Source organism: Pogoniulus pusillus, chromosome Z (assembly GCF_015220805.1).
Source record: "Pogoniulus pusillus isolate bPogPus1 chromosome Z, bPogPus1.pri, whole genome shotgun sequence".
NCBI classification, from domain to species: Eukaryota; Metazoa; Chordata; class Aves; order Piciformes; family Lybiidae; genus Pogoniulus; species Pogoniulus pusillus.
In genome coordinates, this window is record NC_087309.1 from 72107275 (window position 1) to 72125438 (window position 18164).

At 40.2% G+C, this 18164-nt stretch overlaps 1 protein-coding gene across 4 annotated transcripts in view; it reads left to right on the forward strand.

Moving 5' to 3' along the window:
* LOC135173699 (transducin-like enhancer protein 4) overlaps nt 1-18164 on the forward strand; it is a 137355-nt gene that overhangs the window by 18334 nt on the left and 100857 nt on the right. For all 4 annotated transcript variants that reach the window (XM_064140801.1, XM_064140802.1, XM_064140803.1 and 1 more), the window contains one exon: nt 15986-16048. In XM_064140801.1, coding sequence (XP_063996871.1) covers nt 15986-16048 — 63 coding nt within the window. The remainder of the gene's footprint in view (nt 1-15985; nt 16049-18164) is intronic.

An 18164-nucleotide genomic window follows, 5' to 3' on the forward strand; every position in this document is an offset into this window, starting at 1 on the left:
TTTTTTAACCACCATTGAACAGACTTGTTTAGGTCCTGCTAACTGAGGAGTAAACAGTGTTTTAATGTGCGGAGTATTTCTTCAGCTTTTTGTGTAGTTTTGCAGCTAGTATAAGGCAACTTCAATTTTGTGTTCATGAGCAAAGGTTATACCAGGCAGTGGTAAATTCATTGTATCCCTTGTTTATGATTATTAAAAAATAAACTTTTCTGTTCTCTTTTGTTTGTTTTTGCTTGTACATCATGGTATCTTATAGTAGTGAAAACACATAACTTAATACAAATATCAGTCATATTGAAATGCCTTCCCTTTATACTAAAGCTTAGTATTTTCCAACTTATTTTTTTCTCTTCTCTGAAACCCATACAACAGAAAAACAGTCTGAGCTATACATTATCAAACATATTTCCTTAACACCTCCCAGCTTTTTTGTGTTGTCTCTATGAAAGAGCAGGTAGTGATTATATGCAAAGTAGTTTCCAAACAGTAATTTTAAGGTTTCTATTCATGCATTTTGGAAGATTTATAATGAAAACAGAATAGCACAATGAAGTCTTTAATTGTCATGGGAAGCTGCTCTTTGGAAAATGAATTATTGTAATAGTTGTGCAAAACAGATTCTCATAAACTAAATCAGATACAAACTCTTTGTATCTCAGTAGGTAAAAATGTTAGGATTTGAATTATTATTTTTTGTTGAAATGCTTGCCTGAAGACTTTTGATTAAAAGGGTGGAAAGATTACAGATGTAGCAAACTAATAAGAAATTAACAACCCTAAGACTGCATTTTGGTAAACCATGGCAGAAAGCCAGAGATCCATTTAAAAAAAAAATCTGGCAACAAATTAAAACTCCCCAACAAAACAACTGCACAAAAAAAGACAGGAAAGTGTTGTTTTACTGTCTGTTTTGTGGTCTGCTGTAACTGAAAGAATATATATTCTTCTATGAGTGTGTTTTTTTTCACAGTTTTGACCACAGCATTTAGTTTCTTCATCTGACCACTACCAACCTAGTGCATTCATTGCTGATGTACAGTAGTTTTTATTTATTTATTGTTTTTAATTCTCTGTGCTGTTTGTTATTGGTGATTTGGTTTACCAGAGGATCTTAATAGGTATCTCTAAAGACTAGCCAAGACTTGTAGCTAAACCAGATTGTGATGCTAATCTGAAAAGTGAAAAGTTTGGGATGTGGCTGACAGCACTACAACTTGGTTGCAGGGTAGTGGAGGAAATGAAATAGAATGTCTTCCCATGCTCAGAGAGGTATTGTTATCTGTTACAAGATGAACAGATTGCCAGGAAGTCTGAGCACAGAGATCTTGTGTGCTCAGAGACGGAAGTTTTTTGAGCACTTCAAGTGAGAGAAGATGACATTGGTAATGAAAGAGGTGATCCTGCATTTGGGTTAACCCCATGGTAAGTTTGGTCTGGGGTGAGGGTTATATTTAAAATTAAAAAGAAATCGGGGGGGGGGGGCGCTGTTTTTTAACTTGGGTGTGCTCATCACAAAGTTTACCACATGGATAGAAAAGCGCTAGCAGCACAAGGATGGAGTGAGCAAGAGTATCTGGATCAGGTGAAGCCTTCTTCTGCATCTCATTTTATGCCACTGTGAAGTACATGCGAAGCTACAGTGAAAGTCTTCTCTCTGTCTCAAGAGCAGATACAGCATAACTGGTGGATTCATAATCTGGCCCAGAGATCATTATAAGAGGTGTCGTGGTTGCAGAATTGTACCATCTCTCTGAAGGAATCCTATTTGACTGATGCTTTTTCTAATAAGAACATTTGATCCTATTATCACATGGTTAATCTGTTTACAGAGTTATTTACTCATTTGCTCACATTTGACCTACTGTCCACGGTCTACATGTTTCTGTTAAAATCTGTAGATGCAGTATTATGAAAAGTACATTTAATGTATATTACATCTTAAACATTTGTCTGAATTTAATGTTATTCATCGTGGGTCTCCACATAAAGTGTCATTTCACAGGGAGTCACAGCACTGGAAAAGGTTTCATGAAATCTGCATTTCCTTTGCTCTTTGCCTTCTGTTCTATTTTTTATGCATTTTCTTAAACTTTGTTTCTTTAGAAAGTTATTTTATGTTGAAATCCCTTTTGTATGTAGAATGTCTGAAAACTTCAATAGTACTGATGCAGTTTAAAGGTAAATGCCACTTAATGTTGCTTGACTCAGAGTCTGTCCTGTCAGGAATTTTACTAGGGGAATGCCATTCAAATTACTCTGAACATATATACTTGATGTATCCAACTGTCTTGGACAAGTGAATTTCCTGAATATACTAAGGATACATGTCTTACAAATGCTGTAGCATTTGTGTTTCAAAGATGTCCTCTTAGGAAGGTTAAAAAAAGAATTATAAACTGCCTGATTATTTTAGATATACTTCGCTAGTGAAACTACTAATCGTTAGATATTCACATGTTGAAGGGTAAAATTACCTGCTCTTTCCTTGTCTTCCATCACTTAGGAGAAAAATAGCAAGAAATTCCAGTTGCAGAAAGGCTGCAATTCAAATAGAGATTTTTTCAGCAGAAGTGATTATGATCCACAGCTATTGAAATTATGAGCAATGACAATTCATATAAATATTTTTTCCTCAATAGTAGTCAAAGCTAGACTTTTTTTTTTTTCTTGGTTTTTTTTTGGTTTTTTTTTTGTTTTTGCTTTCAGGAAAGCAGCACTGTGCTGTATCAAGGATCTCTTCCCTTTGAGCCAGTTACAGCAAGTATTTTACTTAAAAAAATAAGAATATGAAGTTGTATCATCTGAGTGATGGCAGAGATGTGTGAAATGCTGGAACTTCCAGTCCTGCCCTGTTGGATGAACTTGCACAGTTGACCAGCTTCTTGGTACTGTCCCATTGACTTTTATAGCAAGCTGCTCCAGAGAAAGGGAAATGGAATGCTGACTGGCTGTGTTATCACAATGCTGTGTGATGTAAATCTGAAGCAATGTAAATCTGAAATGATGTTTAGTGATAATTTATCCTAGCTTGCCCATCCATAGAGTGCTGCAGCATGGAAGTTCATTGCTGGTACATCAGTAGGAGTGTGATATTGTCATTTCAAGGCAGGAAGAAACAATGAGTCCTGGTGTTGGAGCTTGCATTTAAATTCAGAATAAAAAAAGGTGTCCATAATAATTTAGATAATTTGTTGAGTGTTGATTAATAGGGGAAGAAAAAAAAAAGGCATCTCTCTAAGTGGGGAAGTGAAACAGATGTCTAAAATGTTATCTGATTCTAAAATGATGATTTTATTCCAGAAACTAGGTCTGATAAATACCAAGGACTATGAAACATTTGTTTATCTTCAGCAAGATAAACAATGCAAGTAGGTATCATACTTCCACTTGGTTTAAAAATCAAGATAATAGCATACGTTGCAAGGATCCAGAATTGAAGCTTGATTATAGCATTGCTGTAAAATCCACTGCACTGTCCTTTAATTTATTTCAAGGTGATTTTGAAACCCTGGGTTTGTATACTAGCTTAAAAGGGGCAGGATTTTTTTTGTATTCTATCAAATACAAAAATCAGTCACGTTAGTATATGGAAACTGCAGGTGGCTATTTTAATGGTACAACAGAAAGGTGCAATGGGAAAGGAGGTAAATGTTTCCTTTGTATAGACTACTTTTCCTTGAAATAAATACTAGAGGTTTTTTTCTGTATTTCTTAGTCTTTTTTTTTGCCATGTGGTTTGAAGTTACTGGGTAGGAAGAAGAGTTGGGGGATTGAAGGCAAAATATGGTAAAGTTTTCAAACACTCTAAGAATTCTTGCAACCAGATATAACAAGTCCTCTGAATAGGTCAATTTGCTAATTCTGGAGTTTATCTTTTTTGGAAGCAAACATAATAATGAATCAGACAAGCTATGGGTGCTGTCATTCATGAACAGCAGGACTGAGGTGGATGAGGAAAGGAAACGAGACACGGCAGAGAAGAGGTAATCTTACTTCTAATGCAAAAGGCTGATTCCTGGCCTCTAGATGAATATGGAAGAAATAAATCAACTTCAGCAGTTGTGTTGCTTTTCCTGTTTATATAAGGGACTAATGATATCTTCTGTTACAAGTTAATTGATCATCTTTATGTTGCTCTTTAAAATCTGGAACAAGACAGTGCTTGCTGGAGAAACTATATTTTCTTCTTTTCCTTTAATCAGACTACTCTGATTTACTACTGTTTGCAGTATTTTTTGCAAGGTTTGAGGCTGAAAAGCACAACTTCATAGATAAAACTAGAAGTCTTGCACAATCTCCAAAGTTCTCAGGCAGGCTAGCCTATCCACTTCTTCTTGTTTAACATCTGGAGCATAGTGCTCCAGAGAAAGTTTTGTAGCCATAATGCAGAGAGTAGATGTAGGATAATGGATGCCTATATATAGCTACTTCTGAGTGTTCTTTATGCATATATGAAATGAAAGATAAATGCTGATGGGGGTCAGATGTGAACACTAACAGCTCTGATTTATATAAGGAAGACAAAATTAATGTGTGGGTTTTTTTTTTTTCCCTAATATTTGAAAAGAGAGTCAGAACCCTCTTTCCTAAGTACTCCGTATGTAAATTTTAAAAGTGTGATTTCTTTTAGTATCACTTAGTAGAAATGTTTTTGTTTGGATTTTTTTTTTTTTTTTTTTTTTTTTTTTTTTTCTGAGATGCTGCCTCCTTAATATTTTTCTGGGATGCCTCAGGTTAAATGTTAACATGCTGAGAAAAGGTGCTGTCTCATACTTATTTGTATAGTTATTTATCAGTTTTTTATAATGTACTCATATAAATTAATGATCTGCAGTATTTCTCACTACTTTTCCTGCTACCCCAATGTGATAGTTTGAGTGTTACCATACCCCCACACTTTGTAAACCACACAGACTAGACTCAGACAAGTTGGAAATGGAATGAAGCTTTATATTTACAGTTTAGCACAACATACGAGCAGCTATTTACAATATATACAGTTATATACAGAAATATACAAATGAAAAGGTAATACAGAAACACAACTCCTGTCCTGGAAACCTGAGTCCCCAGGAAGGGCTCTCAACCAGCCTTCCACCTTCCTCCCACTCCTCTACCTTATCACAGATCTTGCCTCATGTTTAAGGCAGTTTTGAGGGTCGGCCAGAGGGGTTAGGAAACAAGTGGATTAGTCACAAAGATGGCAGGTTAGGTTAGAGAGAGAAAAGTGCAGCCCACAAAGCCCAGAAAGCGACAGCCTTATCTATGTTTTTGTTCTTGTACATCTCAGCAAGCCTAAGAGTGAAATAGACATCACCACTGTTTCCTTTTCACAGCCTGTAATCTAATTCTCACCAAAACATTCTAGTTAGGCTCAAACTGGCACACCTGAGAAACAGAATATTAACTTGTGATGTGCAAAATAAATAGGATAAATAAATAGGTGTCGCGGAGGGGTATTCTGCCACCTATGCCGATTGTGGCGGAGGGGAGAAATTAATTGGTGCAAGATAATATTCCATAAAAATATGTATTTATTAACTTCAATATTCTGAACTCTCACCACCCCCAACCACTGTAATTTAATATTAAAATGGATCTTACACGATCATGAAAACATTCTAGGATGAATATAAACAGTAACTTGTGAATAACTAGCATACATTCAAACTGTAAACAGAGAGAGGAGTTTCCCCGCAGCTTAATACCACTTGGTGTCAATATGCTATGTGCCGAGCAGGTGGGCTGAAAACTCTTTCTGCTCTAGAGAGGAGGCAATAGATATTACAGAGGCATCAAAACATTTACTTACAAGTTTTGATTATCAATCACCCTCCGGGGCTACATAACAGCCTATTACTAATGTCCAAACTTCAGAGGAATCTTTGCCCATGGACTTTGAGGCTGGAATCCTCCCGGCTTGAGGGGAAAGGAGAATCTTTCTGGTTTCTGAGGAAATGATGGTCTCTGACCCTGTGTCCTGGCTTCTTCTGGAGGCTCTGTCCACGGGCTGTTGGCAGGACCTTCAGGTACAGGAGTAGGATGTACATGTGGTACAGCACGGTCTCACGCTGGCTAGCAGGCCAATCGTGTGCAGATAAGTGAGTCTGCTTCTGGTTAACTCAGCATCAGTGGCATGCTTACCAGCCAATGATAAGGCAGCGGGCGTGCAATACTGTACGCGGCTGCACGGGAGCCTGAGCGCCGTAGGTAAAGGCAGGCAATAAAGGATCTGGTCCTGATAACTCACCACAGCGGCATGCAAGCGTGCACAGCTGCCTGGGAGACTATGGGCTCCACATATACACAGGCAGGCAAGCAATGCGGGGAGCCCAAGCTATGCAGGGGAGTCCCAGCATGTTGTTTACCTGTGTACCCCTATTTATTAAATGTGGGCCAAGATTGATGGCCCCTTGGCCACTAGAATGACCAAAAAGGTATTGGCAGTCAGCCTACAATACCATAATAGGCAAAAGCCACAAGCCTGGACTTTTCAAATATGGTAAACACAACAGGCTAGAACTCAGCAAGTATGAGCTGGGCGCATGGGCTTACACAACATGTTCTCAAACAGGGGTCCTGGGCAGACCAGACTTTATGGCACCAGGCCTATTGTGCCCCTTTTATCCATTTAATATGTTTACCTCTGGTTTGAGCAGAAAAACATGTCCAGGAAGGGCAAGGCATAAAAAAGCCTATTTTCGGGCCTACAGGCTCTCCACAACAACATGAAACTTTCTGTGTCCAATAAATAAAAAAATGCATGCTGAAACCACTGCATGTATACAGTTGCAGGGACAGGCTCAAACCAGCTTGTATCATTTCCAGCAGGTGCAGAAGAACAGCGGTCAAGAGGGAGGTTATTCTTCCCCTGTACTCTGCACTGGTCAGGGCACACCTTGAGTACTGTGTCCAGCTCTGGGCTCCTCAATTCAAGAGAGATGTTGAGGTGCTGGAACGTGTCCAGAGCAGAGAGACAAAGCTGGTGAGAGGCCTGGAACACAAACCCTATAAGGAGAGGCTGAGGGAGCTGGGGTTGTTTAGCCTGGAGAAGAGGAGGCTCAGTGGTGACCTCATTGCTGTCTACAACTACCTGAAGGGAGGTTGTAGCCAGGTGGGGGTTGGTCTATTCTCCCAGACAACCAGCAGTAGAACAAGGGAACACAGTCTCAAGCTGTGCTGGGGGAAGTACAGGCTGGATGTTAGGAGGAAGTTCTTGACAGAGAGAGTGATTTGCCATTGGAATGGGCTGCCCAGGGAGGTGGTGGAGTCACCATCCCTGGAGGTGTTCAAGAAGAGCCTGGATGAGGCACTTACTGCCATGGTCTAGTTGACTGGCTAGGGCTGGGTGATTAGTTGGACTGGATGATCTTGGAGGTCTCTTCCAACCTGGTTGATTCTATGATTCTATATATAGTAAGAGTGACTGATGCTTGTGCATGTATTGCTGCGTTTCAGCTGTTATGGGAAAGAGTAAAACGGGAAATTCTGACCTCATTGCAGCTAGGAGACAGACACAAAAGACCGCTCAGCATCGAAGCTGCCATACTGTCATGAGGGATTTATAAGCTTGCAATAAAAGTTCAGTTTGTTTAAACTATGAAGTCAGATTCTTTCAACTGGTGGAGAATAGTAGAAGCTTCTCATCCTTATGTTATGAGACCATGTTTTACAAAGCAAGTATTGCTGTGAAATGCAGAGGATTGTTAGTGAAGGCTAGTAGTTTACAGAGGACTTCAAAGCTCTGCTGATGTCCATGGTACCTCCTGTGGCTCTCTCTTACCCATTTCTGTCTGCTTTTTCATTAAGTGCTTCCTGCTGCCTTTGAGGGAGGAAAATTGAAACCCATCTCTGCCTTTTCATGTCCACTTGAGGCTTTTTTCCCTGGGTGCTCTGCAGGTGCTTGTGGCAGGACAGGATGCAGCGTGATACCTGGTGACATTCAGAAGAATTGAAGGATTGTGGGGATCTCTAGGCTGTGTCTTTCTGTTTCCCTACTTGCTGGTAGTCAATAAAAACCATTAATGTTTAACTTCATCAAATGACAGGCTTCAAGCGTGTTTACATGTCACCTTACTTGACTTGCTTTTCTTTGTCTTAATCATGAGTGATTCAATGTGTCCTTTCTTATCCAGTTGAGCTCCATGTGGTTCTTGAGTCATTAAAGCCATATCTTATCAGTTTACTTCAGCAGCCCACAGATCAAGATGTACACTAGACAGTAGATTTTGAAAGTTCTGCCTCTCCAAATCATTGCTTATGTTGCTGTCTGCAGTACTCTGTGCAAAGTAAGCACGTAAGTTAACTTACTGAGGGTATTATATTTATAGTACTTTCTGAGCTTAGTTGTTGGGGTGTTTGTAAATTAAGTTGATAGGAAAATTAATTGGAGAATATCTGTGATTATTCAGCAGAATCTAGTGGCCCTTCCTGTACTCAATTCTGCGTGCATTGTTCAGATTAAATCTCCTAAGATTGAGCAATTGGTGAAGAACATATTTTCTGTTTAGTATCTTTCTCAGCAGAGAACTTTTGCCGTCACTCTGTTTACAAGACTAGACTCTTTGTGGCTCAGCCTCCAAAACTATGTCTTTAGGGCTAAAGAAAAATTTTCTATTCAGGGCTTGCAGTATTTCCTCCAGTTCTGTAGAAAATCCTGTAGAACTGAAGTAAGCACTTCTAGACAACAGTCTGTGATTAAAACAGAACACAATCTTCTCTATGAAAGAAGAGTTAATTTTCTGTGAAATATTAAGATTAGCTTTTTTGCTTGCTTTATTCAGGATTGTGGTATATCAGAGTGTAATAATGTTTTTTGTCTCACTAATTTGTGAAATGCTTGTTTAGATGTTATGGGTGTGCGCATGTGTTCTTGGTAAGCACTTAATAAACTAGATGAATCTTTTTCGCTAAAGCTGCGTTGTGTAGAAGAAAATAAACCTGAAGTAGCAGTTGTTTCCAATTATTTTTCTGGAAGTATAATTACATATATTATGTTTTCTCTTGACTGCTGAAATAGATTTCCTAATAGTGTTTTATTATTCTATTTTATTTCAGCAATACATATGTAGTAGTTATGTTTCCATTCCAGTGACTGACCTACAGCCTTCAGTGGCAGTTCTTTAATGACTTTTTAAAAATATTTTACTAATTATGAAACTTTGTGAAGTACAGTGAAAATATTTTCCTGAAATTTGTATACTATAAGTAAAATCCTATTTTTTTTTTCCCTCCTTCACTGGAACAGAATGAAAGCGCCCATTTATAAAGCAATAAAGAGATCCTGAATTCCCTGTCTATTACATAATTTCTGAATATTTTAGTATTTGGAGTTTATATAATTCTTACTTATCTTTTAGTCCCCATCTGTGTTAAGAGTTCAAACATGTGCTTAAACATATTTCCATATTTTACTGTGTACTTATGTCCAATTTTAGATGTGCATGGTAAGAATAAATTGAATTAAACCCCTACATTGCTATCCTCAAAGAGATTTAGGAATCTAATGGTCCATCAAGTACTCCTGCCTGTGCACAGCTGGTAGCTGCAGAGTCGTGGTTGTACCCCAAGGACCAGCTGCTGTACCCTAAGGGCCAGCTACGTTACCTTGTGAGACCTGAAGTGTAGCCTTGACAACGCGCTTATCTTTGAAGAATTTACTGAATGCTTTTTAGGTGCTTAGGAACTTCAAGGTCAGAGCTTCAGGCGTATTTAGGCAATTAAGTACCATTTAACCATGGGCTTTGGTCAAAAAATATTTTGTTGGCTGCTGTTGCTCTTGTGTTCTAAATCTGCAGTAATGCTGAGAGACTTTTAACTGATACAGGTCTTCATTCCTTTTACTTGTATTGGGTTCTGGCACAATGTTTTTATTATTGTCTCATTATATGCACAGCAAAATGGAAAAGTTTTTTAAGCCAGAGTTAGTAAATATTTAATAGCTTAAAAAAAAGTTACTAAAAAAGTGATGAGAAGAGCTCAAAGCTGGTTAAGTAGTGTGTTCAATAGGTGTTTCCCAAAGCACGTAAACAGTATAAGCTTTCATTAGATGACTAAAAAGATTAATTCAGCCTGAGCTTTCCCTGCCTGACTCTCCCTCGTCTTTTCTGGTTCCATGCTGGTGTGTTTTTATGCAAAACCAAATGTCTTTTGTGTTTAGGGAATGAGTATAAGTGTTGGTGTTTGTTAATGTATTTGACAAACTATGGCAGCAAAAGCTATCCTTTTTATATTTTGGCATGAACAATTGCCCTTTTATTGGGCCATTAATGCTGTTTCAGAACATCATGCTGTATCCACAGGCAGTAATTTAGCAGCTGTTTATCAGGAGCTTTCATAAAGCTTTGAATAGTATTATAACATTCAATAACCCTAACAACAGCATTACAGAATGTGTGCTGTTTTAAATGGGATATCTGTGAATGTAGTTGTTCAGGGATGCATGACCCATATAACCTAAAATTTTGATTGAAAGTTACAGTGCTGGCATAGGCTGATGGATAGCAGATTAGAGCCCTGATTAACCATGTGATTCACAGACTGGGAATATATTGTCCTAAGGAAGTTTAATCAGATGCAATCAGAATTTCAAGTGGTAAGATGAAATTCAAATGCACTTTTGGGGTTTCAGGTTTTTTTTTTTTTTTTTTTTTTTTTGCTCCCTTCCTTGTACTTTTCTTCTTAGGCTGTCTTCTGTAATTTATTTAGTTTCCAAAGCTGAAAAATACTTCTTTGATGAATCTGTTCCTCACCCTAAAGCTGTCTGTCTGTTATTCATCAGAAAGCAGGTCTCAGTTCAGTGAGCAGAAGGAAAGATTTTAATAGAAGCTGTGCCAAGGGCTGTAATGCATCATTTTAGAGCCCTAATTACATTACAATGACAAATATCAATGGTGACAACAGCAATAACCTACATCCTTTAATAGCTATGCTGGAAAAGGAGTTTGGGCACTGTGCCATCAGATCAGTCTTGGTTTCAAAACGTAGACCATTAGAAGTGTGTGTGTGTGTCCACAGTATTATTGGCTGATAACTGAAGCCCAGTGGAAGGGCCTTTAAATAAATGATGCCTCTCTAAAGCCTGGTCTCATGAGACAAAAGAGGCAAAATTAGATGACCGTGGAAGCAGCTTTGTTTCCGAGGCAACTTCATCTTTCCATGTGAGGAATTGGATGCCTCATTTTATGAAATCATGCCTTTTTCTTCTTCTGCCAATTAAGTTTATCATGAAAAACCCAGTGGCCTGACATCTTAGAGAAAAGAGAAGATCCTAAATTGCTTTTTAAACTCGGAGTTTTAAAGATCTGTATGAGCATAGAAATGTGAAGTGGACTTGTGTTTTATTCCATGTCTGACTTTTTTTCGTATGCAAAGAAGAACAAGTTTCCAGGTCCCCTCCAATGACAGTATCAATAACTCTACAGAACTACTAACCTACGTTATCAGTACCTACACCTTTAAGTTTTAGGATGGTGTTGCAAGGAAACCAGTCTAGCTAGCAACCAGTGGCTTATTCCTTCCCTTGTATGTTTTGTGGTAAAAAGTTAAGCATGTTGCTCTGGTATTATTGGTAGAGTTATTTGCAGAAACAGTGTCAGTTACAGTGTCAAGTTAGAGGATACTTTGTATTTACTTTGTGAAATGATGGTTTTGGGACAGAACATGTGGTGTGTCCTACCTCTGTGCAAGTACACAGTATTTTCCTTCATGCTCTCCTGCTGACTGGTCTGTGAAGGTAGGCAGTGCCTCTGATCCACAGCCACTCAGCTGGGCAGTTTCCTTGCTGCCCAAGTGTTGAGAATGATAAAATGTAGCTGCATGCACAACCACACAACCAGCGATGCTCCTTGTTAAGGGAAATGAAGACCATTTTAGTATGGAAAAATAATGTAGGCACCTACTTTGGCATAGTAGAGGCATGTCATCTTTGTTGTGACTCGCCTTGTGGGCCCTGTGCCTACCTGAGAAATGCTACTGGAGAATGCTTTAGCATCTCTTCAAACTTATCACAGTATCACAGTATCAACAAGGTTGGAAGAGACCTCACAGATCATCAAGTCCAACCCTTTACCACAATTCTCAAGGCTAGACCATGGCACCAAGTGCCACGTCCAATCTTGCCTTGAACAACTCTAGGGACAGCAACTCCACCACCTCCCCAGGCAGCCCATTCCAGTGTCCAATGACTCTCTCAGTGAAGAACTTTCTTCTCACCTCAAGCCTAAATTTCCCCTGATGTAGCTTGAGGCTGTGTCCTCTCATTCTGGTGCTGGCCACCTGAGAGAAGACAGCAACCTCCTCGTGGCCACAATCACCCCTCAGGTAGTTGTAGACAACAATAAGGTCACCCCTGAGCCTCCTCTTCTCCAGGCTAAACAATCCCAGCTCCCTCAGCCTCTCCTCATAGGGCTTGTGCTCAAGGCCTCTCACCAGCCTCGTCGCCCTTCTCTGGTCACACTCAAGCATCTCAATGTCCCTTTTAAACTGGGGGGCCCAGAACTGAACACAGTACTCAAGGTGTGGTCTAACCAGTGCAGAGTACAGGGGCAGAATGACCTCCCTGCTCCTGCTGACCACACCATTCCTGATGCAGGCCAGGATGCCATTGGCTTTCTTGGCCACCTGGGCACACTGCTGGCTCATGTTCAGGTGGGTATCAATCAGCACCCCCAGATCCCTTTCTGTTTGGCTGCTCTCCAGCCACTCCAACCCCAGCTTGTATCAATGCATGGGGTAGTTGTGGCCAAAGTGCAGCACCCTGCACTTGGAGCTATTGAACCCCATCCTATTGGACTCTGCCCATCTGTCCAGGCGGTCAAGGTCCTGCTTCAGAGCCCTTCTGCCCTCCAACCCAGCCACATCTGCCCCCAGCTTAGTGTCATCTGCAAACTTGCTGATGACTGACTCGATGCCCTCATCCACATCATCTATGAAGATGTTAAAGAGGATGGGGCCCAGCACAGATCCCTGAGGGACACCGCTAGTGACTGGCCGCCAGCTGGATGTGGCACCATTCACCACCACTCTCTGGGTCCGGCCCTCCAGCCAGTTCCTAACCCAGCACAGAGTGTTGCCATTCAAGCCGTGGGCTGACAGCTTAGCCAGCAGTTTGTTTTGGGGGACAGTGTCAAAGGCCTTGCTGAAGTCCAGATAGAACACATCCACAGGCCTCCCCACATCCACCAAGCGGGTGACCTGATCATAGAAGGAGATCAGGTTGGAGTGGCAGGATCTGCCCTTCCTAAACCCATGCTGGCTGGACCTGAGCCCTTTGCCATCCCTCAGGTGCGCTGTTATCATCCCCAGGATAACCTGCATTTTCTTCTCTGTAGGTTGATCTGGTTTCTGTATTCATCAGCTCACTCTCCTGCATACAGCATGAAAAGAGTTGCTGTTCTGCACTGCACTGAGATTGATATAAAAATGTTTATTACAGTTGCGTAACTGTTCATATTTAGTTACCTGTTTTCAGTTACTTAGTGCATTTTGGAATATGTGTTTTAGCTTAATGTCTACTAGGCTCAGAGTCTGCTGGAGGTGAGTTTTCGTATAAGTACTGGGAAAATACGTCTCAAAACACTTTCTGGCCAGAACAGAAGTAGGTGAGAGACATACTACTTCCGATGAGGAGGAGGGAGGGAAATGATCAAAGGTAAAACATTGTATCTGAAATAACTTTAAATATCTGGTATTGACTACCTAAATTGAGAGGAAACGCCTCAAAGTGAGATGGACAAAATTTCTTCTGTTGACTAAGTTATGTTCTAGCTGAAGTAGGATTTTTGGGTTTGATGGAGGGATCAGTGAAGTTTTACAGTGTATGCTACTCAGGAGGTCAGATAAGACAATTTTAACAGTCCATTCTGGCCTTAAAAATCAGTGAATCTACAGGCTTTTCAAAATTACATGCTGAGCTCCTGCATGGCACTTAGAGCCAGTTTTATTCTGTTTGTAAGGAGTGCAGTGGAGGCATCCATCTATCATCACTATGGTAGAAATGTGATCTTCAGCTGAGCACAGCCAAGGCATAGGCTCACACCCTGGAACTGCAGAGGAGGTAGTTAAGTTTGTGAGATGAATCTTAAAGATGGGTATGAGTTGTTGTTTTGCAGCAAAGGAGAGCATTGCTTGTCTCTTTTCACTAAGGCATGTATGTGTTAAATGGCAGGTCAGAGGGTCTTCAGCACATGTCAGGATAGCAGAAGAGCCTAAAAGGGCGAGATGTAGTTTCCTCACTGGTTTTAGGGCACTTTGGTGATTCCTTTAAAAAAAATAAAACTCTGTGTCTGTGTCCTAAAATTTCAAAATGACTAAATTAATGGTGCTTGAACCACTACAACACAGGTACTTTATAGCTGTGCATTATATTGTGGTCTACAATTCCCTGATGAGATACTGTTCTTAAGTAATGCTGTTCAGGATCAAACAGGCTCTCTGGCTGAAGCTTAAATGGACACATCTTGTCACTCTCTGTACTGCTCTATGTAACAAGCAGTTTGTAAATCTCTGTGTCAAATAGTATAATTAATGGCATTTATTTAAAGTTTTATTTAGTTTTTACATAGCATGATATCTGATATTATAGGCACATACAGACCTCTGAAATAAGCAGGTGAGTTAGTTTTGTAGTGGACAGAACATATTCTCGAGTATTCTTTAAGTTACCTATGCTACTGAATAAACAGGAAAGGTGCTTTAGATGAAAGTTTAAAAAAAGAGTTAATATGCATAATTTAATGAGACAAGGACTTGCATAAACAGTGAAGACTACTGAGAGAATACTGGGACAGTATAAAGTAGAAATTATTGTATAAATAACCTAGAGGATTAGATGTATTTATATATGGCAAAGTAGCATGTATTAACTTAAGTGTATCACAGTGTGCACAAGGGGGCAGAGTTAGTTCCACATGTGCCATTACTTCTAGTGTACCATATCCTCTGGTTATGTAGCTGTACAACCTAGATTCATCTTTTATGTGGTCCTGACACTTTTAACAGCTAGCTCTGAGCTGTTCTTTTCTATAGATTCTTTTCTAAGTGTTAACAGCTTAAGAGACAGTGTAGCAATAAGGCCAGAATGGTTGCTGTTAAAAGAAGGAAGCCTAAAGTATAGAAATTCATATATCTTCATCATACAGTTAGCAACTTTGCAAAAGGAAGAGCATTCTGCCTTGCACTATAATGAGGAGCTGATCCTGGCGATAATTTTTGATAAGAAAGTTATTATTTGTTGCAAGAGTCCATGTGGCTTTGGCTTTAAATATTCTGCTTTTGGAGCTGTAATTCTTGTGTTACATTTCCAAATCTCCTCTGTCTCTTCAATACACAGAGAAAGATCTAATCTTCAGTATGGAAGTAGAACATTTTATGTTACTTAATTTCTGATCCAAATTGCTGCATGAAAGTAACTACTATTAACCTTGGGTTTGATAACAGTGTAAATATGACGAAAGACTGCAATACCCCTTTCTAAAATACATGATAGAATGATTACCAGTGAAGTTTTGTATTGCATTACTAGTGTTCTTATAATATGTGATGTTAATATAGAATTAAATAGTTTATTTGCTCCCTTCATGTACAATGGCATTGCTGTGATTTGAAATGATCCTTCTTTTTTCCTCTTAGGAAAAAAAATAATTCAATACACAGTATCATATGTATCTTTTCTTCTTTTTTTGGTTCTCCTGAAGATTCTTTTTCTTTAAATGCTTTTGATGGCATAATCAGAATGAACTTTTCTTCGTGTCAGTTTTAAAAAGTGTTTTCTGTGGAAACCTTTCTAGTCTGCAATTACTAAATTTCTAGGTAGTGTTGAATTAGTGAACTGTATTAATACTTTTGTAATTTTAGTAATCTGTCTTGGCCAGAGGATGACTAGAGATGAAAAAATCCTGAACATATATATGTCTTTTGTGTTCATAGGTGGAGTTGCATCTAAGAATATATATAATTTAACTATTTTTCTTTCTGTCACTTACAGGCAGAAATTGTCAAGAGGCTGAATGCTATATGTGCACAAGTCATTCCCTTCCTGTCCCAAGAGGTAGGTAGTAATTTGTACTGGTGCTGATCTAAACAAATTCCTTATTGTATTTGTTACAAAAGTGAGACTGTGTGTTGAGACTGTTTCCGTACAAATCTCTTGATGCTTGTAGATGACTTTCCACTGTGCTATTATCACTGTAACTTCATTATCATTTCCTAGTCCATTATAATATCATTTAAATATATTAATGAAATAGAACATGTTGTAATGTGCTAAGCAAAATTTTAGTCATTTAAATGTTTTACTCTCACATACAATGTAGTTTTCTCACAATTACCACTTTGTCAGTTTGAAATCAGAGGACAGCTTAGCTTGCCAAAATATTCAAAAGGCATGATTTGTAATACATTCTTGGCAGCAGGCATTAAGATTCAGCAGCAAACTTATATTTCAACATACTGAGTAGTGATGTTCAACACAGTAGTCATACAAATGCAGCTTTTTTGTGCTTTTTTTCTTTCTTCATCCCAGATTACTTGCTATCTTAAATCCTTCAATGTTTTTTGTGGATTTGGGGGACATAGACAGAAGATAGAAGCTTTGAGATAATTCCTCCAAGCACTAATTTTCATCAAATTACAATTTGCTTTTATTATTTTGAGTTCACTGTAGACACTTTTAGGGCCACTGGGATTTAGGGATCTGTTGGGAGCTAGCCGTGTGCCCTTGAAGCTGCAGGTGTATGTGAAGTAAAATGAAGCTGTGGTTCATGAAAGAATGCCTCAGGTGGATAGTGGCTTCTCCTGCACACTCTGCTGGGGGAAGGTGTTGGAGATCACAGTATCACAGTATAGAATCATAGAATCAACCAGGTTGGAAGAAACCTCCAAGATCATCCAGTCCAACCTATCACCCAGCCCTAACCAATCAACTAGACCATGGCACTAAGTGCCTCATCCAGTCTTTTCTTGAGGACCCCCAGGGACGGTGCCTCCACCACCTCCCTGGGCAGCCCATTCCAATGGGAAATCACTCTCTCTGTGAAGAACTTCTTCCTAATATCCAGCCTATACCTACCCTGGCACAACTTGAGACTGTGTCCCCTTGTTCTATTGCTGGTTGCCTGGGAGAAGAGGCCACCCCCCACTTGGCTACAATGCCCCTTCAGGTAGTTGTAGACAGTAATAAGATCACCCCTGAGCCTCCTCTTCTCCAGGCTAAACAGGCCCAGCTCCTTCAACCTCTCCTCATAGGATTTGTGCTCCAGGCCCCTCACCAGCTTTGTTGCCCTTCTCTGGACATGTTCCAGCACCTCAACATCTCTCTTGAATTGAGGGCCCAGAGCTGGACACAGTACTCAAGGTGTGGCCTGACCAGTGCTGAGTACAGGGGAAGAATAACCTCCCTTGTCCTACTGGCCACACTGTTCCTGATCCAGGCCAGGATGCCATTGGCTCTTTTGGCCACCTGGGCACACTGCTGGCTCATCTTCAGCTTACTATCTATCAGTACCCCCAGGTCCCTTTCCTCCTGGCTGCTCTCCAGCCACTCAGTCCCCAGCCTATAGCGCTGCTTGGGGTTGTTGTGTCCAAAGTGCAGAACCCTGCACTTGGCCTTGTGAAATCTCATCCCATTGGCCTCTGCCCATCAAGGTTGGAAGTATCATCAAGATTGGAAGAGACCTCACAGATCATCAAGTCCAACGCTTTACCACAGAGCTCAAGGCTAGACCATGGCACCAAGTGCCACGTCCAATCTTGCCTTGAACAGCTCTAGGGACAGCAACTTCACCACCTCCCCGGGCAGCCCATTCCAGTGTCCAGTGACTCTCTCAGTGAAGAACTTTCTTCTCACCTCAAGCCTAAATTTCCCCTGATGTAGCTTGAGGCTGTGTCCTCTCGTTCTGGCACTGGCCACCTGAGAGAAGAGAGCAACCTCCCCCTGGCCTCAACCACCCCTCAGGTAGTTGTAGACAACAATAAGGTCTCCCCTGAGCCTCCTCTTCTCCAGGCTAAACAATCCCATCTCCCTCAGCCTCTCCTCGTAGGGCTTGTGCTCAGGGCCTCTCACCAGCCTCGTCGCCCTTCTCTGGTCACACTCAAGCATCTCAATGTCCTTCGTAAACTGGCAGCACTAGCAGATGAGTCTGCTAGTGCTGACTGGCATGCATCTA